The following is a 24,352-nucleotide window of genomic DNA, read 5'->3' as shown; positions in this document are numbered from 1 at the left end:
ATTTACAATCCCTGAGCTAGACATTAAGGTTCTGCAAGGCCCCACCAGAGTAGCTAGATACAGAGTGTCAATTGGTGCATTCACAAACCCTGAGCTAGACACAGGGTGCTGATTGGTGTGTTTACAAACCTTGAGCTAGATACAGAGTGTCGATTGGTGCATTTACAATCCCTGAGCTAGACATAAAGGTTCTCCACGTCCCCACCAGACTCAGGGGCCCAGCTGGCTTCACCCAGTGGATCCCGCACTGGGGCTGCAGGTGGAGCTGCCTGCCAGTCCCGCGCCGTGCGCCCGCACTCCTCAGCCCTTGCGTGGTCGATGGGACTGGGCGCCGTGGAGCAGGGGGCGGCGCTCGTCGGGGAGGCTCCGGCCGCACGGGAGCTCACGGTGGGGGGTGGGAGGCTCAGGCATGGCGGGCTGCAGGTCCCGAGCCCTGCCCCGCGGGAAGGCAGCTAAGGCCCGGCGAGAAATCGAGCGCAGCGCCCGTGGGCCGGCACTGCTGGGGGACCCAGTACACCCTCCACAGCCGCTGGCCCGGGTGCTAAGCCCCTCATTGCCCAGGGCTGGCAGGGCCGGCGGCCGGCTGCTCCGAGTGCGGGGCCCGCCAAGCCCACGCCCACCCGGAACTCCAGCTGGCCCGCTAGCGCCGCGCGCAGCCCCGGTTCCCGCTGGCGCCTCTCCCTCCACACCTCCCTGCAAGCTGAGGGAGCCGGCTCCGGCCTTGGCCAGCCCAGAAAGGGGCTCCCAGAGTGCAGTGGTGGGCTGAAGGGCTCCTCAAATGCCGCCAGAGTGGGAGCCCAGGCAGAGGAGGCACCGAGAGCGAGCGAGGGCTGTGAGGACTGCCAGCAGGCTGTCACCTCTCACTACTGCAGGTAAAATCTCATGTGCTGGCTGTGGAAGGGGCAGGTGGAGCCTTTCCTTCCCCAGCAAGGGTGGAGACTGTGTGATGTGGGCTTTAGCTTTCTCTTGTCTAGTCTATGGCACAGCTTTAACTTTTTTTTCCAAAATTGTAACTCATTTATTTTTAGTTAAACTCTGGTCATTGTACCAAACAATTTTGTCAACAATACATATTTAAGATTCAGCCTCTATTCAACTAGCATTTTGCAAGGACTGTGGAGGAGAACAGGGCCAGAACAGAAAAGGGTTCGGACAATAAATGCAATTGGAGGAGGAAAAAATAATAACCACATAAACCATTTTTCGGTTTCTATGGTTACTTTGAAACCAGATGATTCAAATTCAACCCAAATCTCTGAAGCTTTATGGTTGTATATAGTAAACCAATCTGTCCACCAGCTGGAAACTAAAGGCACACGTAGGAATGACTTTTCATGGGCCAGAGTCCTCTGCAGTGGGCCTGGGGCTGAGGCACCGCAGGGCTGAGGTTGGCGAGGGGGGAATGGGAAGGGAGGGGAGAAGTGCAGGTCTTCAGATCATGTCCTACTAGTTTGTATTTTGCAGAAGCCCAAAGGACAGGCCGTATTATTGAATGTTGCAGAGGTTGGAGGGTCTCACAGCTCCTTTCACCATCTAAGTTGTGTTCATTCCCCTTTGCTGTCACACACCCCTCCTCTTCAGGGAGAGCTGGCATGATATGGCAGTGGCCAGGGTATGCCAGCTGGGATGGACAGCCACCTGGAGAGGGTGTCAGAACAGTTAGGCTGGAGGCCAGCCCACGTGGGCTGGATAAGCTGCATGTAAATCAAGGTTGTTATATGGAAACAGCTGGTTCCACTTGAATTTAACTGAAAACAAGACATCAGGGGTAGGGAGATGAGGAGGGGTTGTGGGGTGGACAGAGGGGAAAAGAGCTGATGAATTGGGCTCTTGGGCTGATGCCGTACGGACAACCTGTCAAGGGAAAGAACACAGCCAGTGAGTGAGGATCACTGTGGAGCTTGGAAACCAAGTGTGGGAAGGCTGGGCTGGGCCGTGGACTCTGCAGGCTTGGAGTCGGACACCTGCTTCCTTTCCAAAACATGTGATCTCTAAATTACTTGGCTAGAGAAACCACAGGAAAGCCAGCGTAGGCAGTGGTATTTGCCTTCTGCCCTCTGGCCTCTCTTATTTGCTGCCTTTCCACTGAAGTGTGTTTATGCCTTGTCTTGGGGTTGAATTTGGGGAACTTCCTCCTGCACCCCTCTTCCAGTGTGAACTGGCCTCCAAGGGAGGGCCACGGCACATTCTGTGCTGTTTGGCTCACATTTAGAGAACACCAATAGGATCAGGGGCAGGGAAGGCCACCAGGAGACAAAGGCCTCTGAAGAGGACATCCCAACAGATCGTAGATCATTGTCATGAAGTCCCCCCAACCTTTTCTTGGAAAATCTAGGCCTTCTTTGGCTCTAGGGCTGGGGCTAGAGAAAAACACAGGAAACAACCTACAGGCGTGTACCATGGCATGTGTGGAGTCCCTTCTGCTGAGTGAAAGCAGAAGGAAGTAAACATCAGAACCTCCCCAAAGGGGAAAATACATGTGCAGGACATCCTCGTGGCTCAGGCAAACACTAGTGTCAGTGTTCATTAGGTGTGGAAAAGGGTGCGTGAGTGGGTGAAGGCAGACACTGGGACAGTGGGAGAGGAGGAGGCTTGAGACCTGAGAACTGGCTTCTCTCATCCTGGCCCTGCCAGTTACTGAGTAACCGCTACTCAGGCCATGTCTGTACATGTATTTGTGGCCCCAGCCGGTTCAGACACACCCATCACCCTAGATCTCCAGAACTAGTAGCCCCACTGATAGGAACAACTCTTCAATGTTTAGGCAGAGTCTGAATAATCTCTCAATCAAACTCCTGTTTGATAAGAGAAAAATGTATCTTAAGGTCTAATGGAGGAAAACAAAGTGACATCAGCTTGAGGATAAACTTTGGAGGATGATGGAGTGCACACTGAGGCCTCAGCTTGGGGCTTTCTAACTGCCCACTCAGTAACCCAATACAGGAATATAAAATGGTGCAGATGCTTTGGAAGACTCTCTGACAGTTCTTCAAATGATTAAACGTGGTTGCCATATAACCCAGCAGTTCCACTCCTAGGTATGATCCCAATAGGAATGAAAACACAGAGACCTGTGCATGCATATTCATAGCAGTGTTATTCATAATAGCCAAAAAGCAGGAGCAACCCGAATGCCGTCAACTGCTGAATGGATAAATAAAATGTGAAATATCCATGGTTGAGCCATAAAAAGGAATGAAGCACTGACATGGATGACCCTTGATGATATTAAGCTAAGTCACCGATGTCAGATTCAAAAGACCACATATTGTATGATTGCACTCATATGAAATGTCCAGAACAGGGAAATCCATGGAGACAGAAAGTAGACTTGTGGTTGCACAGGGCTGGGGGTGGGGAATTGGAGAACAGGGGGTGGTCGCTAAAGAATAAGGAGTTACTTTTTGAGGTGATGAAAATGTTCTAAAACTGATGGTTTAGTACATATCTCTGAATATACTAAAACAATTGAGTTGTACACTTTACATGGGTGAATTTATGGTGTGGGATTTATCTCAAAGCTGTTTTTAAAGAAAGTCAACCAAATAATTGTTGTCCTACCCCCATACACATGCCTGTTGCTCCCCCATTTTCATAAAGCAAGCAGGCTCTCAGCTCATCCCTACATCGGTGAGCTGAAGCCATCAGAAGAGAGAGTAGCTCCCTCTGAGGACTCAAGGAAGTCTGGAAATGTCCCCTGCCCTAAAATGTTTATGAAATATTTTCACAAAATCGAAATAAACTGCTTAGGCACTGGTCTTCAATGAACTGAAGGAGACTGAAGAATAAGGACCACATAAAGGTATCAGGGAGGTAGTCTTTTACACAGCCAAGCCCCTCGTAGAATTCCTAAAGTTCTTGGGAAGAGGAGACTTGTCCAGAGAAAAAGGCGTGTGGAGTTGGAACTGCCAGAATTCCTATAGCCTTTGAGGGAGATGGTGGCCAAAGATGATAGGAAATATAAATTGTTGTAAAAAAATACATATGTAGATATAGTTAGCAGAGCCCTCTTAAAAGATGGGAGAAAATAACAATAGTTTACCTTTCATGAGCACTTGCGTGCCAGCTACTCTTTCTTAAGTTTTGCATATATTAGCTTATTTGTTCCTCACAGTGACCCAACGAGTTATGTACTATTATTGGCCCCATTTTCTAGCTTAGAAAGCTCAGTTACAGAGTCATTGGGTCACTTGCTCAAGGTCCTAGCTGGTAAGTGGTAGAGCTGGGTAAACTGACAGGGTGACCAGAGCTCCAAGTCACTCCTTTCTGGCTGTGAGTGGCTGCTTCTGGTTGCTCCAGTGTTCTGATCTACCATGAGTTTTCCATGTGCCATTATACAACAAAGGCAAGGGAGGCTGGGTTGTGGCCCTTCTGCGAGACCTTTGAGGGGAGGAGTGTCATTTTGCTATTTCTTCCTGGTGTGATGCCTGCTGTCATACAGAAAGGACTCAATACATGTTTACTGCTTTAGAATGAATTAAGTTGGATGGATAATAAATGGAGGCAGTCAACTGATTTCTATATTGTTTTTGATATTTGGTTTAGTAGTGGAGATAGGATTATATTATCAATATATATCACATGTTCCCTCATATAGGGAAAATGAACTAAGGCTCAAATGAGATTACAGGTGGGCAGGCACTCTGAGATCACAAAAACAAGCCCTTTCTGCATAGGGCAATTCTTCCTCCATGGGACTATTTTCTTAAGGGCATCACTTGGTGTGAATGTGGTTCCTAATGAGCTGATAGTCCTCTAGGAGGTCAAGTTGAAAGATCAAGTTGAAAGACAGTATGAGAGTGTCTCTGTTGACATTAGTTTGAGGTTATCTCTGACACTGGGGGATTGCTGTAGCCTGAGCTTTGTAAAATTCCATTAAATGGTAGTTTTACAAATTGCCATTAGCTTTCCTATCATATGTAGTGCTTAATGGAAAAGAGCTGGACTAGAGGCCCCAAAACTCTTTATACTGGCTGAGCTGCTAACCCACCAAGTGTTGTCTCCAAAGTCAAGCCCCCTTATACCCTCAGGGGGCAAAACATCTAGAGTGGGGGACACAGGAGTTAGAAGCAACTGCTTCAGAGTTTCCATGGAGGGGGTCAACTGCCCTCCCTGGAATTGTAACCTATGCCTCATTTTGAATTCTTCCTTTAACTTTTGGATGACCCGCCACCTGCTCTCTTCCTACTATCTTCATTAAACCCTTCCCCCCAGGCTGTGTCCACCCCAAGCCCATGTGGGCCCAGTCTCTGCCCAGCAGCAACTGCCTGGGGTGCCGTCAGCTCAAGCTGCACTTACCATGAGGCAAGAGCAGCTCTTTAATAGAGACGTGTGAGCTGATCCTCTGGCTTGTGTTGCTAAGCAGCTGGCTTTTGGTTGCCTGGAGATTATCATGGAGTTGAGACCACACAGTGCAAACGGGTGTATCTTCCAGTGCTGGGATGTGCTTAAACGCCTAAGAACCGTCACACCTTTCTCTTGCAGCTCTGATTTTATGTTAAATCCCTGTAACTTGAGGGTATATCCTTCACATATTAGTCATTGGAAATAATAAATGCACAAAAGATCATGTTTCGATATCCCTGGCTTTACAGGGCTTGATGATTATTTCCTCAAGATATAAGAGGGGAGAAAATACCACACACCTTCTGTAGAGCCAAATAAAGGAAAGAAACAGATACTGAACCCTTGTGCTTATAACAGAGGGCAGGAAGACAGCACTTCTGAATTTTCCTTGGCGTGACTGTGTATCTGCATGGCGAGAAATAGAGGAGTAGGCCTTGCTGAGTGGAGAGCATTTCAGAAAGTTCTGATAGGAAGGACTATGGCACTAAAAGTCTCCTAGAAAATACAGAAATTGTAAGTCCCTGGGTCCCTGGTATTGTGACACATATACCTCTTCTTGAGTTTTGACAGCTTTCAGATAGGAGATGGGAGTGTGGAGTATGTAACCAGGCATTCTGCTAACAAGCGTTTGTGTGCCCAGAGCAGTGGCCATGTGGAGAAGCCATCAGCCAACTCCCTGAGGCTCACAGGGTAGGGTCTGAATTTCTTCCTACAAGGAAGAAATGCCAAGTGCGGTCAATAGGATGTATGACTTTGGCCTGAAATTGCCATTTGGAGACCAGCTTTGGAGGTAGAGCAGAGTCCAGGGACAGCTCTAGTTTCTGTCAACCAGCCAGGTGTGTTTATCACCTCAGCTGTGCCCTCAGCCCTGTCTTAGGTGCTGCGGTGGATATGGAAGTCTAAGACACAAAGACACCCGTGAAGCAATGTGTGCGGGTTTGTGATTAAGTGCTGACTTGTGCAGCACAGACTTTGTGGTATAGGAGGGCAGAGCAGGGAACCATCCCTCAAGTTCAGGGGGTTGGGAAGGCTCCCTGGGGAGGGGGCTGGGATCACCTTGGAGGGTGGCTTTCTAGGAGCAGAGGGAAGGAGGGAGGAAACTCGAGCCAGGGAGAGCATGGAAAGCAAAGGTGAGGTGGTTGGAGTGATCTTGCCTTGTAATAGGAATGTGGAGAAACCACACTGGCCAGAGTGGAATGTTCTTGGGTGCAGCAGGAAGAAAGGTTGTTATTGGAAGTTTTGAGGAGACAGGTGTACATTAATCGACATTTAACATGAGTTTATTGTGTCCCTGGGCTCCTTGGGGATATTGAGAGGTGGAGAGGAGAAAAGAGCACTCCCTCCACAGGCCTTGATTTGCAGTCAACAAATGGACCCAACCCACCGAGCCACCTTTTCCCATCTTCTCCTGTGCCTTAAACCGTCAGGCACTTTCATGGGAACCTTTCCTTATGGGTGGGGAATGAGCAATGGAATTGGCTGTTCATTCCTGTCCTGGCCGTTTAGTTGCTGAGTAATTTGTTTTTTGATCTTTATAAGAATGGGAAAGAGACGTATTTTTGTTTGGGGAGAGGTATAACAAATATGTCCACTGCCAGGGAAATAAATCCTTGTGCCAATTTTGAGGCTTTCTTTACTGGGTAGGCCAGTTGTTTTTGAATAGGAAAATGAAGGACGGAGGCGGAGGAGATGTTAAGGAAACAATGATTGTTGGGATGGGTGGAAAGGAAGCCTTCTTCACTGTATGTTTGCGTTCTATGGAGGCAGGATAACAGAGAGGCTGGGAGTGTGGGCTCCCATGGCAGACTGAATCCAGACTCTGCCACTTCCTAGCAGTGGACCTTTAGGCTGGTTGTTTAACTCACCAGGAGAAATGATAGGACCCACTTCCCTACCCCATCAGGTTTTGTGACGGTTAAAAGGGGGTTAACACACATAAAACATATGAAAAAGCACTTGGCGAATAATCTTCTTTCAGTAAGTGTTAAAGATGCTGCTGTTACATTACTGGCCTACACAGTGCTGAGAAAAAATATGTCTTTTCGTCTATACTTAGTGGCAGCAAAGAGTTGCATGGAAATTAATTCATGGGAGAAGTGAGGCTGAAGGCAGGACTTGGATTGAGGGCAGAAACAATGGAAGGCATAGGTCAGTTACCAAAGCCAGGCCTGGGCTTGCAGGAAACAGCAGAGCTCTGAGTTCCTTGGTGCTCATCAGCGAGCAGGGACATGGACAGCTCTGAGTGCAGGGGACCAGCCTGCAGACATCAAGGGCTGCACAGCCAGAGTTCTTGGTAGGTTCAGTGAGGGGAAACTGAGGTACCCTGGGCTGGGCAGGGTGTTTTAAAGGTATCCACTGTGGACATGGGTAGGCTTGCTAAGGTCTTAAAGTAGAAACAGAACTATCTGAAGCTTGATACTGGGCAGCCAGGGCATGAGAACTGTTCTTGAGGATGTCCAGTTTCTCATTTCCAAGACTCGTACTAAGGGAGAGGGTGTTCCCCTTTCCTTTCCTAAAGGCCCTGTGGACAAGCATATTGTCCTGATAACTCATTTCCCCTTTTCTCTCTAAGCATGCTGTATTATTTATTTATTTATTTATTTTTGAGACAGAGTCTCGCTCTTGTCGCCCAGGATGGATTGCAATGGCATGATCTTGGCTCCCTGCAACCTCCACCTCCCAGGTTCAAGCAATTCTCCTGCCTCAGCCTCCCGAGTAGCTGGGATTACAGGCACCACCACCACGCCCAGCTAACTTCTGTATTTTTAGTGGAGATGGGGTTTCACCATGTTGGCCAGGGTGGTCTCGAACTCCTGACCTCAGGTGATCCACCCGCCTCGGCCTCCCAAAGTGCTAGGATTACAGGCGTGAACCACCGCGCCCGGCCAAGCATGCTGCATTTTAATCATCAATTAGCATCAGTAAGCATTTACTGTGTACCTAAGATACATCCATCCGAGTAGTGAACCCAAGGGAGAATTCTAGAGCATAAGCTCGGGGAGCTCACAGGCTGGCCAAGGATCACCTAGACTGAGCTGACTTCTATTGGGACTCTTCTAAGACCTGTGATGTTGATGACAGAAGGCTGCTTCCAATCATCGTGGGCTGGGCAAACTCTGGCAGGCTTCCAGCAACAGTGGGACTTGAGCTAGGACTCAAAGGTTTTGCATAAGCAGATAAAATATTGGGGTAGTCATTCCTGGCCCAGGCCAGGGATAACCTGAGGGTGGGATTCGGTGGGGGAGGCAAGGCTAACTTCAGTGGGTGGAATCAGGTTGGGAGAATTCAGTGGGGCTGAATATTCGAAGCCTCAGTGCCACCCACTTTGGCTTGGGAATTTCTAGAATATTGTGCCAGTTTTTTTCTACATCCCAGGAAATGGGGGACTTGCATCTCACAGACTTGTGAAGTATAAATAACTCAAATGTTGAGAAATGACAAAGTTGGCAAGCATGAATTTTCGGTCTGCTGCTCAGCGGCTGACTGCTGAGGCCTGCAATGATATGCAAGGGAACTTGGCGGGCTAATTTTGAATTTTCCTTTCTCCAGGGCCATGGCAAGAGGAATATGGGCAGAGGGGGGAATCAGTGCTTTGTTTCAGGGCAACTGCCATACATAACCACTGTCTTCAAATAAAAGCCTTTCACAATTAGGTTTCCATTACACAGCAAGTCGAGGAGGAGCTGGTGAAATTAGTGAGTTAGGTGAGTCCCCCCATCCTCAGGATCTTTTGTGATGGTGGTGTTGGTAATGGCGGTGATAGTGGTGATAAAGAGGAGGGGATGTTGCCCTTAACGTAGTACTGGCATATTACATAGCTCTTCCATACAGGTCATCTTATTTGATCCTAAAGCAAAACTGTGAGGTAGGCAGAGTATTCTCTCCAGTTGAAAGTCGGAGGATGAGAAGGATTTGTAAGCCAGTGCTTTCTTTTTTTGTTTTGGACATTACTAAATTACTGTGTTTCTTATTAACGAACATTTTGTGACATGGACAGCCGTGGCTAGAAGCATTCAGACAGAGGGGCTCCTGTGGGCCCGAGGCACCAAAAACGATTTTCTGGAAATAGAATTTGAGCTTGGAGGTTTGGGCTGAAAAGTAGGACAAAGGATAGTAGAAGTATAGAATGTGTGGTGTGTGCATGTGTGCGTGTGCACAAGACACAGGATGGTGAGAAGCATAGAATGTGTATATGTACACGTGTGAGTGTGGATAGGACACAGAATGGTGAGAAGTATAGAACGTGTATATGTGCATGTGTGAGCGTGCATGGGACACAGGATGGTGAGAACTATAGAATGTGTATACATGCGCGTGTGAGCGTGCATGGGACACAGGATGGTGAGAACTATAGAATGTGTATATGTGCACGTGTGAGCGTGCATGGGACAAGGATGGTGAGAAGTATAGAATGTGTATATGTGCATGCATGAGTGTGCACGGGACACAGGATGGTAAGAAGTATAGAATGTGTATAGTCCATGTGTGAGTGTGCATGGGGGGGGTGTTGTCAGAGAAAAGGGAGGTGAAATTGTAAAGATATAATTTGTGAATTAACAAATGTAGTTGGATTTTTCTGGGATTGGAACCTAGAGAAGGGAAGGAGACGAGTATTCATTGACATGCCTCAATGTGCCAGGCTCTGTGCTAAGCACTTTTATGTATATCATCTAATTTAATCATTGCAATCTTCCTATGAAGCAGGTATTATCTCCATTTTTTACAGCTGATAACTGATGCATAAACAGAAGAGGTACCTCCCTCAAGGTCTCATAGTAAAGCCCCAGGCATCCAGGTCTGCCTGAGTCCAAGGGCCATAACTGCCTACCGTGCCCCAGGACCAAACCTCTGGGCCAGTCTGTACTGCTGATCCAGAGATTATGCAGCCTGGCATATTATTTGATTCTGCAGCCCAGGCTAAGGAGCATTAGAGAAAGGGAGGATTTCATCTCCAGAACTGTAAATCAGCAGGAAGTAAAATCTCTCGCATAGAGGCTGATACTCTCTCCTGCAGTGGATTTGAATATTTGTTTTCCCATTAAATAGATAAACACATAATTGCTAGCTGCTGATGTGTGCTGAGAAAAAAAAATACATCTTTATTTTTCCTTAGCTCTAGAAGAACTTTTCCACAGTGATTTCAAATAGTCTTTGAGATACCCAAGGCTTCGTGTAGATGTGTGCCTTCCTAAGTGACCGTAGCCTTCACTCACGGAGGCAGGAGAGGGTGGGGGGGCCTGGGTGGTACTGGAGGACCCCAATGTACATAGACTTATCTTTGATGAGCCCAGGGCTGAGGAAGAGTATCTGGCTATTGTTTGTTCTTTTGGGCTCTAAGATAGTACCCCTAGCACTAAACTCCTTGACTTCAAGGATTCCCTTTCACCTCCCTCCAAGCTTTCCTAGGCTCTAGTTCTGTAAGAAACTGCTTCTAGTTGTTCTGTGTTGTGATCTATGGGAAGAGGTGGCTGAGTCCCAGTGACCTCTACAAATTTTGCTTGTGGTGTGTGACCATGGGTATAGTTCAGACTCAAAGCTATAATGCTTTACATTTGAATATAACTTTATACTTCTTTTTGAGATAGAATCTCCCTCTGTCCCCCAGGCTGGAGTGCAGTGGTGCCATCTCAACTCACTGCAACCTCCGCCTCGCGGGTTGAAGCAATTCTCATGCCTCAGCTTCCCGAGTAGCTGGGATTACAGGCGCACACCACCATGCCCAGCTAATTTTTTGTATTTTTAGTAGAGATGGGCTTTCGTCGTGTTGCCCAGACTGGTCTCCAACTCCTGAGCTCAGGCAATTCTGCCCGCCTCGGCTTCCCAAAGTGCTAGGATTACAGGCGTGAGCCACTGTGCCCGGCCCATAACTTTACACTTCTCTGGACGTACTGTTTCATTTTAGTCCTTCCACAACAATGTGTATAGAAGTAATGGTAGATATTTTTAACAGAAGGATGCCGAAGCGTCTTTGCTAGAATGGCAAGAATTGAGACAGAGATGAGGCTAGGACAAGCCTTCCTCAGTCCTTCTTCATGCTTTTTCCTGCCCCCCACTAATAGTGTGGACGGACTTTTTTTTTCCTAGAAAGGTCCGCAGCTCATGCATATAATGCATGCACATAATCCATGCACAACCAGAATTAGACTATTCTGCAGCTGATGGAGCACCTGGAGCCTTTTGTACCCCGAGGCTGGGAGTCTGGGGGCCCCTCTGTCAGCGCTGAGCTCCACCTGTCTGAGTTGTGCTTATTGTAGGCGGGAGCAGCCTTTTCCTATTAGCTGTGCCACAGTTCAATTTGGAATTGTGCGTTCTTTCTTCTTTCCCCTTTTAGAAGGGATGGATTTAGCCTTGGCATGCCAAATACAAACCCTCACTTCATCTCGAGAGCTCTCTTCCCATCCACCCCTCCTCTGGCAGGCTATTTACAGACTTGTCATGATCTGCTCGTCATCCTACCACGCGGGTCAATCTACCAGTGAAATGAAAGGAAAGAAAGGCCCCAAGCCAATGGATTTGGGCAGATGAGCCTTATATAACACGTGCTAAAAATATGCAGCTAATTGGAATGGAAAAGGGAAAAATGAGTTGTGCTTTAGTCTTAATCTGAGACACCAAAGAGCGATAGCGGAGCCATTCCTCCCGGCGGAAGATGCCCATATATAAATAATTTTACTCTTGTGCGTACTCTCCATTTTGTGGCTTTTTAACCGTGTTTAATTCCCATTTATCCCCCCACGGGACTGAGTTCAGGCAGCAGAAAGCGAGACTAAGGGAGCATGAAAGAAAAGATGCAGGAAACTGTTGCCCCTTCAGGGTAGAAGGAGGCAGTGTCTAGGTGGGTGGCTGGGTGTTAAGATGCTAATTAAGCTCCCACTCTTGATTTCTTCCAAAGCTAAAAACTTAGAAAACTCATATTATCAAAGGTTCTTATTGCCCTGGAAATTGGTTACCATTGGGAATTTTTGTAAGCATTGCAGGGATACTGTCTTCTTCCTGTTCCATCCCCATCTTCCCCCCACCCCCAGGACCTCACATCATATAATTATCTCTAATCCTTCTCTCGCATCTTTCATGTGTTTCTCGTGTCTTCTTCCTGTACCTATGATATGCTCAATCCTCCCTTTTAGTGCCATATTGTGGGTGATTCATGTTTAGTGCCTGCATTTCCTGTAGAACATGAGCACCTCGAGGGCAGGGCCTTGCCCTAACCCACTGTCAAATTTCTCTAATGCCCAGCATAGTGCCTGGGCCAAGAGGGCACCAAATATATGCTTATTGAGTAAATGAATCATTCAATGAATCAATGAATGGACAAACCAAAGGTCGTATATCATGGTTTTTGAAAAATATAGTGTGAGAAATGAACCCTGCTCTTATTATTCAAGTCTGATGTTGGTTTGCTTTGGCAGTCAGATGACGCCTCCATCCAGCTCAGTCACCTGATTACTGTTCTGTGCGACACCCCACAAATGAGGACATGAGAATTCTAAAGATAGCAGAAGAAGATGTCACAGACTGAATTAGAAATAGAGGAAGGCTAACTTTGGTGTTTGGAAAGCGCATGGATTAGAGTATCACAGGTTGATAAGTGATTAAGAGATGGCCTGGTACTACTTACCAGTTTAAAAATGAAGAAGTCCTAGGGAGTTCAGAAAACTTGACCAAAATTATATGATTAGCTAGTGGCAGATCCAAGAAAGTGCCTGGTGGCTCATGTTGGATGCTTAATAAATCTTACAAACATAAGGCATGTCTCCAGAATCTGGCCCTCTCCAGTCACCACTGTGCCTCCCACTGGTGGAGGAGGAAGCATTGCACATACACAGGCAACTCCAAGGAGGGCTGTGGGTGTCCACCTTCCAATTGGAATGCCTGTCCTTTGTCTGTGGAGGGCATGGCAGCTGCAGTTACTCATCATGAACTCTGCTGCCTCATGACTGGGAACAGAGCACCATCGCTTGCATGATTTATTGCACCTAGAATCCACTTAATGCCTCTGTTGTTTGTTTGACATTGCAGCCATACATTTGAGTCAGACTAAAGGGATTCCAGGTGTCAGATCAGGAAGGCTTGATGTGCAGTCCCCCTAAGAGTTGGCTTTAGGAAGTTTCGAGGAGATAAGAAGCTTGATGTGCAGTCCCCCTAAGAGTTGGCTTTAGGAAGGTTCGAGGAGATAAGAAGCAGTCAGATTCTTCCTTGCTCAGGGTCAGATTGTATGCCGGGTTTAGGAGAAGGCAACTTACCCTACTGGCGCGGTGCTGTTGGGCACATAATTGTGTCCCTGATCCTTCATTTCCTCGTGTAATTTATTTCATCCTTATACCAACTCTGTAAGGTCACTACTGTCCCCATTTTCAGGTTGCAAAGCAGAGGCCAACAACATTACATGGCTTGCCCAGGATCCATCATGCTTCAAAGTCTAAGCTCTTTGTTTAAGATTGCCTCTGGATTGATATTTTAGTATTTCTGTTAAGTCCTTGCACTCTGATAACACATTTAATTTATTGTTATGTAATTCTAGTATTATGGTGTATTGCTATTAAACAAATGGTTTTGTGATTTATGACATGCCTGGCTTTGTGCTCAATGCTGTGATTTATGCTAGAGAAACCATCCCAGAGTTCCTGCTTTCAGGGAGCTTATAGTTAAGGTGAACATTCCTCAGACATTTAAATAACAAAACAAGGCTCCATGTGATTAGATGCCAGAATGAATGACATAGGTGGTAAATGCTCTAACAACACTTTCTGGTGTCATCAGCTCATTGACCTAAATTTTCCCCACTCCCTAAACAACCTCCTGATGGTAAATTACTCTAGTTGGAGCCACATGCATTCTTTTGCTTCACCATTCCATTGGGGCTTAACTTCCCACCACTGCTGGTGTTCCAAATGTTCTATAATTGAATACTTTGTATGTAATGCTGCGTATGACTGATTCTGCTAACTTTTTCATTAAAGTAGCATAGACACACAGAAAAATGCATGGCTAGTAAGTATACAGCTGACTGAATTTTTTTTTTGAGACACAGTCTTGCTCTGTCACCCAGGCTGGAGTGCAGTGGCGCGATTTCGGCTCACTGCAGCCTTCGCCTCCCGGGTTGCAGCGATTCTCGTGCCTCAGCCTCCTCAATAGCTGGGACTACAGGCACCCGCTGCCACACTCATCTAATTTTTGTATTTTTAATAGAGACAGGGTCTTACCATGAGACTGGCCAGGCCAGTCTCAAACTCCTGACCTCTGACCTCAGGTGACCCACCCGCCTCAGCCTCCCAAAGTGCTGGGATTATAGGCGTGAGCCACCACACCTGGCCACATACTGAATTTTTAAGATGCTGGGTGACCAGCATCCAGATGGAGAAAGAGAACATGGCCAGCCCCCTCCATCCTCTCTTCTGCTCACTACCCCTCACCCAACTTCTTGACTCTCAAGAACGTGGAATAGTTTTACTTGGTTTTGAACTCTACATGGATTTATACAGTGTATACTGTTGTGTCTGGTTTTTCATTCAACATTAGGTTTCTGAGATTCATCCATGTTTTCGCATGTAGTTTATTCATTTTCATTCCTGTAGACTAGTCCATTGTGGGAATATATCCGTTCTATAACTGATGGACATGCACTTGTTTCCGGTTTAGGGGTAGTATGAATAGTGCAACTATGAACATTTTAGTTCATGTCTTCTGGTGAACAAATGTACACACTGGCATTGAGTGCATACCTAGGAGTAGCATTGCTGAGTCATGGGTTGCAGCTGCTCAGCCTCAGTAGATACTGTCAGTGTTCCAGAATGACTGTACAAATTTACACACCCACCAACAGTCTGAGAGTTCCAGTTGCTTCACAACCCTGCCAAAACTTGGGATTATTCATCTCTTTTCCATATTTAGCTGTTCTGATGGGTATGTTTTATTGTATCTTTTTTTGTGGTAAAATATACAAAACATTAAATTTACCATTTTAAGTGTATTGTTCAGTGGGATTTAGTGTGTTTATGTTACTGGACAACCATGACCACTATCCATCTCCAAAACTTTTTTCGTCTTTCCAAGTTGAAATTCCGTACCCACAAAACACTAACTCTCTACTCCCCCCAGCCCCTGGCAATTGTCATGCTACTTTGTCTCCATGAATTTTGACTACTCTGCATACTTCATATAAGTGGAATCGGGCAGTATTTCTTTTTATGACTGGCTTATTTCACCTAGCTCAATGTCTTCAAGGCTCATCCCATGTTGTAGCAAGTGTTAGAATTTCTTCTGAAGTCTGAATAGTATTCCATTATATCTATAATATATACCACATTCTGTTTATCCACCATTCTTTGATTTTATTCTGATTTTAATTTGCATTTCCCTGATGTCTTTGCATTGCTCTTGAGTGCCTTTTTATATGTGTATCATCTATTTGGATATCCTCTCTTAGAAGTGCCTACTCAAGTCTTTTGCCCATTTTTCTATTGGGTTGTCTGCTTTAAAAAAGATGATTTTTAGAAGGTCTTCATAGATTTTGGATATGAGTCTCTGTTGAGTATATGAATTGCAAGTACCTTCTTGTCTGTGGCTTACCTTGTAGTTCCTTAAGAGGATCTTTTGATGAACAGAAGTCCCTGAGGAATGTATCAATTTATCAGTTATTTTCTTTATGGTTTGACCTTTTTGTATTCCATTCAAGAACAGGCTGCCTACCTGAATGTCTTAAGGATGTTCACCTATGACTTCTTCCAAAAGTTTTGTTTTACCTTTCACCTCATATGCCTGCTTTTTTTTTTTTTTTTGAGACTGAGTCTCGCTCTGCCGCCCAGGCTGGAGTGCAGTGGCGCGATCTCGACTCACTGCAAGCTCCACCTCCTGGGTTCACGCCATTCTCCTGCCTCAGCCTCCCGAGTAGCTGGGACTACAGGTGCCCACTACCAGGCCCAGCTAATTTTTTGTGTGTTTTTAGTGGAGACGGGGTTTCACCATATTAGCCAGGATGGTCTCGATCTCCTGACCTCGTGATCCGCCCGCCTCGGCCTCCCAAGGTGCTGGGATTACAGGCGTGAGCCACCGCACCCAGCATGCCTGCCTTTTTAACTGGGAGTAGTTATTTTGACCCTAGGGGAACTAGGCTGCTTATAGCACAATCATAAGATTTGGGCAGCACTGTAGTAAAATCATGTTAACTTGGTAACAGGGTCAGGGGACTAGTGGAAGCAAATATAAGTGCAGGTACTCCTGACTTCAGGCATCATGTTTTTCTAAAGAGTTGCATGTGAATTTTATCCAGTGAATTTGTCCATATTATAAACACTGAGTCTGTGACTTTTCAGAGATTTCCACCAAAGTTCCAGAGGTAGTCTCCTAATTGACCTCTGCTGTCACCGACTTGCCAAATTAACTCTGTCTCCCATTCTCTCTGACACACGCTCAGGGCACACTTGAAAGCTCACAGCCATAGTGGAGCAGCTTATGCCGTACTCCCACTGTACACTTCTGTCCCCACCAGTAGTTGTGTGTTTATCAAAAGCCACTTGTATTTGTTCTTATTGTAATAAATAATTGTAATTAAATCTTATTTAAACTGAGATGAGTGTGAAAAAAAGTTTCTATTAAGACTAAGTTGAATGTGACGGAAAAAGCCAAAGATAAATTTCCTATAAAATTACTGTTGGCCAGGCATGGTCACTCATGCCTGTAATCCCAGCACTTTGGGAGGCTGAGGCGAGCAGGTCACTTGAGGTCAGGAGTTTGAGACCAGCCTGGTCAACATAGTAAAACCCCATCTCTACTAAAGGTACAAAAATTAGCCAGACGTGGTGGCACATGCGTGTAATTCCAGCTACTTGGGAGGCTGAGGCGGGAAAATCACTTGAACCCACAAGGCGGAGGCTGCAGTGAGCCGAGATCACACCACTGCAATCCAGCCTGGGTGATAAAGCGAGACTCTGCCTCAAAAAAAAAAAAAAAAATTACTGTTAAATTGTGTGAGAAAAATAATAAAGCTCTAAAAAGATTCCAAATTCACATTACTTCACAAGTATCTTTAAGTTTTTGCTCCACTAGAAAGAAACCGCAATTGGACTGGGCATGGTGGCTCACATTTATAATCTGAATACTTTGGGAGGTTGAGGCAGTAGGATTGCTTGAGCCCAGGAGTTCAAGACCAGCGTGGGCAACATGGAGAGACCATGTCTCTACAAAAAAAAAATAGCCAGGCATGGTGGCATGTGCCTGTAGTCCCAGCTACTTGTGAGGCTGAGGCAGGAGCATTGCTTGATCCTGGGAGGTTGAAGCTGCAGTGAGCCATGATCATACTACTGCACTCCAGCCTGGGCAGCAAAGCGAGACACACTCTCTCTCTCTCTCACACACACACAAACACACACACACACACAAATAGAAAATGGAAATGGAAATCATAGATAATGTTTGTCTGTAAGAGATGATGAGGGGGACCATACCTTAAAGAAATTGGCCTTCTGTTATTGGCAAGTGAGTACATATATTTGTTTTTCAGTATTTTCAGTTTCAATATTGTTAGTTAAAATACTTAAAGTACATACATCTTTTCTTTGCATGATTCTCTGCTTTACTGACTTTTTATTAAACAAACATTCTTCCATTCACCAAAGATAAGTGGGGCAGAAGAAAATAAACCCCCTCCTCTCAGAGCCGGCCTCAAGCTAAGAACTTTTGAAGTACTGTTTTAGCTAAAAAATATTAATACTTTAAAATTTGCATACTATACCATATTTATAAACAAAAGTGTTTTTCTTTTCCAAGGTCTTCATGTAAAATTGCAGCTTAGGGTTGGGCACGGTGGCTCACGCCTATAATCCCAGCACTTTGGGAGGCCAAGGCAGGTGGATCACTTGAGGCCAGGAGTTCCAGACTAGCCTGTCCATCATGGTGAAACCCCATCTCTACTAAAAATACAAAAATCAGCTGGGCGTGGTGACGTGCCTGTAATCCCAGCTATTCAGGATGCTGAGGCAGAAGAATTGCTTGAACCCAGGAGGCAGAGGTTGCAGTGAGCCAAGATCATGCCACCGCACTCCAGCCCACACGACAAAGTGAGACTGTCTCAAAAAAAAAAAAAAAAAAAAAAAATCGCAGCTTAGCTGAATTCTTGATAGAAGGTGGTGACTTAGATGCCTTCTCTTCTGGTTTGTCTGCTGTGTCTGTGTGCACCTGGACCCATTGTGCTCTGGAAAGCAGGCACACTGGAGTCCTGGAGTGCAGGCTGGCTGGCGCCTTGCAGTGCCTGCTGATGGCTGGGGTTTGGTCCCTGGTCTGTCCCCTGGGGTTCCCATGTCTATTGGTGAGGCGGCAGTGTGTGCTCATAGGAGACCCTCTGTCAAGAGGCTCTGTCGGGAGCCAGCCTGCTGCCCTGCCTTTGAGGCTGATCCTTCACCCTAGGAGGGCAGGCACTGAGGGCCAGCACTCTGGTCACGCCAAGGATGCTATGGCGACCCACTGAAGAATGAGCTATTACCCTGCCCACCCCTGCCTGCTGTGCCCCCAAGCACCCCTTGGGGGTTACTCACTTGCCTTCCTGGTATCAGGTTAAGAGGTTATTAGACCTTCCATTTATTCACTCAATTCTTTTCCCTGCTCTCCTGAGTAATAACTCAGGAACCCGTGTCCCAGCCATGCTGGGAACATGCTTAGAAAGTAAGGGGAAACCTTTGGGCCAGCACCCACGTGGTTTTGAATCACTCAAGGACAATCTGCCTGAGTCACTGGCTTGGTGGCCGTGGGCCAAGCAAGGAGTCATCCAGTAGCGCCTCTGCCCTCACTGTGCTCCTCCTCCAGGTTTCTGTACCGAAAGGAAGCCAGCGGGAGGCCCGGCATCCAAAACATTGACTAGTGTGCCCCCGTGTGGCTCTGGTGGAAGGGTTCAGAAAATGCAGCCAGGTTTTCCTAACCTTACCCACCAAGGCCAGAGGATGCCCTAAGGACAGCCTGCAGCCCCTGCACCCCTCTTTTTGCATAATCTTTGATTTTTCTTGTTATTATTTCTTAACAGTTAAGCACCTTAAGGCCTCATTTAACTTGAGTTAAAGAAGTGTGATTTTGGAGACCCAAAGATTTTCCACTGGTGTAGGGAATGTCTCCTCCCGGCTCTGAGAGACTTCCTCCAATCCACAACCTACTGCAGGTATGTGTTCTTATTAAAAGGGGCAGGGACAAAAGCTCTGCCTGTCCCTCTTGTACTTTCAGGCTATAATCAATCAGCAGGCACACCTGTTCAGACTGTGACATTGAATTTCCAGGATCAGGACCAGAGCCTGGTACAGACACAAGCCTTCCAGTACTTGTATTTTAAGTTCCATAGATGCTTGGACCTTTTGTGGGCTCCTGGGACAGTGATCATGAAAGAAGAGTGCTCCCAGGGGATGAGCAAGATGATCCCCTTTGGCTGGGAAGAAAAGATTCCATGTCCATCTGGTTTTTTTTACTCCTCTAAAAATGTTCCCTTTATAGTTTTATAATTGTACTTAAACAAAAATAATTGCACTTAAATAAAAAAAAAAAATTGGGGAGATTATAGCAGAAGCTGTTGGTGTCCCGGCCATAGCTGTGTCCCTTGGTCTGCCACAGAGGTCACTCCCAGAATACACTTAGGATTCCCTGTGTCTCCTTCTGAGGGTGACCTGAGCCACGATGTTATGGGATGGAGGCTAACACCTGGTAGGCCCCACATTTTTGACAATTTGGTTTTAAGAAAACTCATAGGTATGGCCACGCGTGGTGGCTCACGCCTGTAATCGCAGCACTTTGGGAGGCTGAGGCGCGCGGATCACGAGGTCAGGAGATCAAGACCATCCCGGCTAATACGGTGAAACCCCATCTCCACTAAAAATACAAAAAAAATTAGCCAGGCCTGGTGGCGGGCGCCTGTAGTCCCAGCTACTCGGGAGGCTGAGGCAGGAGAATGGTGTGAACCCAGGAGGTGGAGCTTGTAGTGAGCCGAGATCGCACCACTGCACTCCAGCCTGGGTGACAAAGTGAGACTCCGTCTCAAAGAAAAAAAAAAAAAAGAAAGAAAACTTGTAGGTATATATCATCGTTCCAACAAAAGCTGCCATTATCGAACGCCTACTGTGTACCTGGTACTTGATAATGATTACATTCTGTCACTCCAACTCTGGAAGGTAGATATTATCCTCCCCCACCCCACTTTTCTTTAAAGAGGTGAGGAAACTGAGGCTCAGCAATGACTGTGGGGATCTGGGAGCAGACTGCAGGTCTTGCTGGACCCAAGGCCCATTCGCCCTCCTTGCTGCCATGCTGGCTTCTCTACAGTGAGAGTAGCCTTTACGTTATGCACCACTAATGTCACTCAGAGGGTCCCGAGCCTTCCCCTTTGGCCTCTTCTTGTTCTCCTCCCTCTGTTCCTCTTGGATTCTCAGGAGCCAGTGTTACCCCAGAAATGAAGAATTAAAGACTGTTCACACCCACATAGAACCATCTGCTCTCTTAGCCTCAGGGCAGGGCTGATGGGGGTGGTATTTAGTCTCTTGGAGGTGGTATTTAGCCCCTTGGAGAGGTGGTGCAAATATAGAAGCTGGTGTGTAGATGGCTTGGCTGGAGGGGGGCTATCTGGCAATTCAATGCATCTTGTGAGTTTTGGAGAACTAGGGTGACTATATCATTTATCCTCCAAGAAAGGACACAGTTGAGAATGATAAGTGGCACTATACATAATTACTCTAAGAAAACAGGCAAAATCTAGGACTATCCTTAGTGACTTGGAACCTACATCCTCCCTACCCACTCTATAGATATCCCTGCATTTTCCACCTTGTGTCTGTGATTGACTTGTTGTGTCCCTTTCAACATTTCAGCGCCCACCCCTCAAACCCCCATCAAGCCTTGCAGCCGCTATTTATTCAGTTAGCAAACTTTTCCTGGCCTCCAATTTGCATTCTTTCCTAACTTATGGGTCCCTTCTCTTTTGCCTAAATGTTGCCTTTCCGTGGCTGTTTGACCATAAACTCATGGTATCATGCCTTATTCAGCAACTCTCAGAACAAAGTAAACAAATGTGCAAGTTTGCTTAAATTGAGAAAGCTTATATTTACAAAGTCGTGCCAGTTTTCTTTCTCACTCATCTACAGTTCTCTCAAACATTGGCCCTATTCCTGATGTATTAGATTGTAAACCCCTGAGGGCAGAGGCTGGGTGTTCTCACCCAGTTACACATGGTGGGCACCTCATTCGTAAGTCTTTCTAGCACATTCAGCGCTCTGCCCTCTGGAGTCTTGCGGCTGAGTCAACACTCAGGAATCCAGCGCAGTAGGCTAATTCCACGCTGGCTCTGACCTCATCCAACCCTGCTGTCCCAGTGAAATCCAGCCCACAGCACCCTGCCAGGGTGGAGGAGGTGCCGGGCTATAACTCTTCCCGTTGTTTCTTCTCCCGGAAAATATAAAACCAAAACCAAACATTATACATTATGCCCTCACTCACAGGGTCACTTGGAGGCTTCAATAAGACAAGGGATATAGGTGTGTTTCGGGAAAGAAATTTGATACAAGTGCCAAGTGCTGTTATTGAAGACCTTAGGCATTTATTTTGGTAGCACCCCAATAGTGACAAGAGATGGGCTTGTCTAAAGCCAGCACTGCCACCTTCCTCTGTGTTCACCACTTCATTCCCTGATGTCTTACTGTCAGGCAGTTGGGCCTTGGAGCTGCCCTTCCTTCCGCATGTTGCTCTTTCATCATTTCATACCGTATTCTCCTGTAGAGTAGCATCTGGGCACCTTCCTTTGTTGAGGTTACTAAGACTTTCAAAGAGACATTTCAACCCCAAGTCACTAAGAGAAAATGTAATGCAGCAAGTGATTCCAATGGCAGTTAGCTAATGCACTTTTTTTTTTTTTTTGTGAGAAGGCGTCTCACTCTATCGCTAGGCTGGAGTGCAGTGGCGCAATCTCAGCTCACTGCAACCTCCGCCTCCTGGGTTCAAGTGATTCTCCTGCCTCAGCCTCCTAAGTAGCTGGGACTACAGGTGCGTGCCACCAGGCCCAGCTAATTTTTGTATTTTTAGTAGAGACGAGGTTTCATCATGTTGACCAGGATGGTCTCGATCTCTTGACCTCATGATCTGCCCACCTTGGCCTCCCAAAGTGCTGGGATTACAGGCGTGAGCCACCATGCCTGGCCCGCTAATGCACTTTTAAGGCATGCTTGCTGTAAATTGTTTTGGGAGTCTCCCGTCATTTCTGAGATGTGGGTGTAACCCAGCCCCTCACCATACTGGGCTGGCAGTGAATTGCCAGCAAGTGCATTCAGAAATATGAACATTCTCCCCTGCTTCCAGTACAGCCTCAGAGAGTCTCCTTGCTTAGTTGACCTGATGTTTTAGAACTTGTCTCTGCGTCTTCCTGCCTTCTTCTTTTTTGCGCTCACTTACTGGTTCCTGAAATTGGCATCAGCAATGCAAATTGGAAGCTTCCCTCAGACCTCATTTCCAGTTCATCACCTGACATTTGCTTCAGGTAATCTGGCACCAGTCCTCAGCAAGATGTGTGTCTAGGAGTCTGGTGAGAGGCCAGATTAGGGGTAGCTGTGGCTTCAAGGAGTGGCCTGCAAAGTGGAATTTGGACACAGTGCCCAGAGTAGGCAAGATGAGCTACTGGGATTTGGGAAACAGACCTTCCATCTGTATTCATTTTCTTACCTATGAAGTAAGAACATGATTTAGCTTTAATATTTGATGTATAGATAGCCAGAGTATGTGTTTATAATTTATATGAAAACATTTCAAAATGTTGTTGCTGGTATATGCAGTCAAAAATATTTGGAGACCTCTGGCTTAGTAGACCCAAGTAAGTCAAGGAAATGGAAGAAGCAGAGAACACGTTAATTGGAGCAAGAAGAAGATGATGACTTGTATCCAGGGCCAGGTATATTCACTGGTCCACACATACACTCTGTTCACACAGCACACACTCTTGCGCTCACAAGTGTTCACTCTCACGTACCGCATGCATGTCACACATACTTTCACTCCCACACACGCTTTCAAACACATACATATACCTTTTGCTTAATAACTTACAAGAATTAAAAAGTTGATAGGCACCTGGCCGGGCGTGGTGGCTCATGCCTGTAATCCTAGCACTTTGGGAAGCCAAAGCAGGCAGATCACTTGAGGTCAGGAGTTCAAAACCAGCCTGGCCAACATGGTGAAACCCCATCTCTATTAAAAATACAAAAAGAAAAAATAGCCAGGCATGGTGACAGGTGCCTGTAATCCCAGCTACTTGGGAGGCTGAGGCAGGAGACTCGCTTGAACCTGGGAGGTGGAGATTGCAGTGAGCCAAGATCATGCCACTGCACTCCAGCCTGGGTGACAGAGTGAGACTTCATCTTAAAAAAAAAAAAAAAAAAAAGCTGATAGGCACCTATTCCCTACTGAACAAATGACTTATATACTAACCGAAAGAGGGCCACATGCTCCTGGGAACTGAAAGCAATACAGTAGCCTAGTTAATCCCTTGAAGAAGCACTCATGTGGCCACTTGCTCATGGACTTAACCCATTCTAGTGGCTGAGATCAGACCCAGACCTCAAGAAGCCAGCATGTGGTGCATGTGCAGTGACCAGAGCTTAGTGACCTGGGCATTTTCTGCATGTTCAACAAATATTGGATGGACATCATTGGTATATTCATCTATAGATTAGGTGATCTGAGGGCAGGTGAGAGGAAAAGACATGGCCTCCAGCCTTAAGAAACTTATTACTGTTTGGAATGGGAGATCATACAGACCTACATCAAACCAGGCACGGACGGATGTTTATAAAGTGTTAGACTCTGCAGCTCAGAGAAAGCAGGGCCGTGAAGGGGTGGGCTTTGAGGAAAACACAGAACTTCAACTGAACCTTGAAGAATGGGCAGTTGAATTAACAAAGGGGAGGGGAGATTCAGTCAGCACAATTCCATCTGTTGAGGGACTGAGGACCTGCTGAGCTAAGGATGCTTTTTGTAAATTGAGTGGTGCCTGGGTCAC

At 46.4% G+C, this 24,352-nt stretch overlaps 1 protein-coding gene across 18 annotated transcripts in view; it reads left to right on the top strand.

Moving 5' to 3' along the window:
- PRKCE (protein kinase C epsilon) overlaps positions 1 to 24,352 on the top strand; it is a 537,105-nt gene that overhangs the window by 264,968 nt on the left and 247,785 nt on the right. The window contains exon 1 of one of the 18 annotated variants that reach the window (XM_054677821.1): positions 405 to 872. The exons of the other annotated variants lie outside the window; for them this stretch is intronic. Within the exon in view, the coding sequence (XP_054533796.1) occupies positions 779 to 872 (94 nt within the window). The 5' untranslated portion in view covers positions 405 to 778. Of the gene's footprint in view, positions 1 to 404; positions 873 to 24,352 lie in introns of those variants that run through there. 18 annotated transcript variants of the gene reach the window in all.

Source organism: Pan troglodytes, chromosome 12, assembly GCF_028858775.2.
Source record: "Pan troglodytes isolate AG18354 chromosome 12, NHGRI_mPanTro3-v2.0_pri, whole genome shotgun sequence".
Lineage (NCBI taxonomy): Eukaryota > Metazoa > Chordata > Mammalia > Primates > Hominidae > Pan > Pan troglodytes.
Note: the sequence above shows the minus strand (reverse complement) of the source record. Positions and strands in the feature narration are given on the sequence as shown.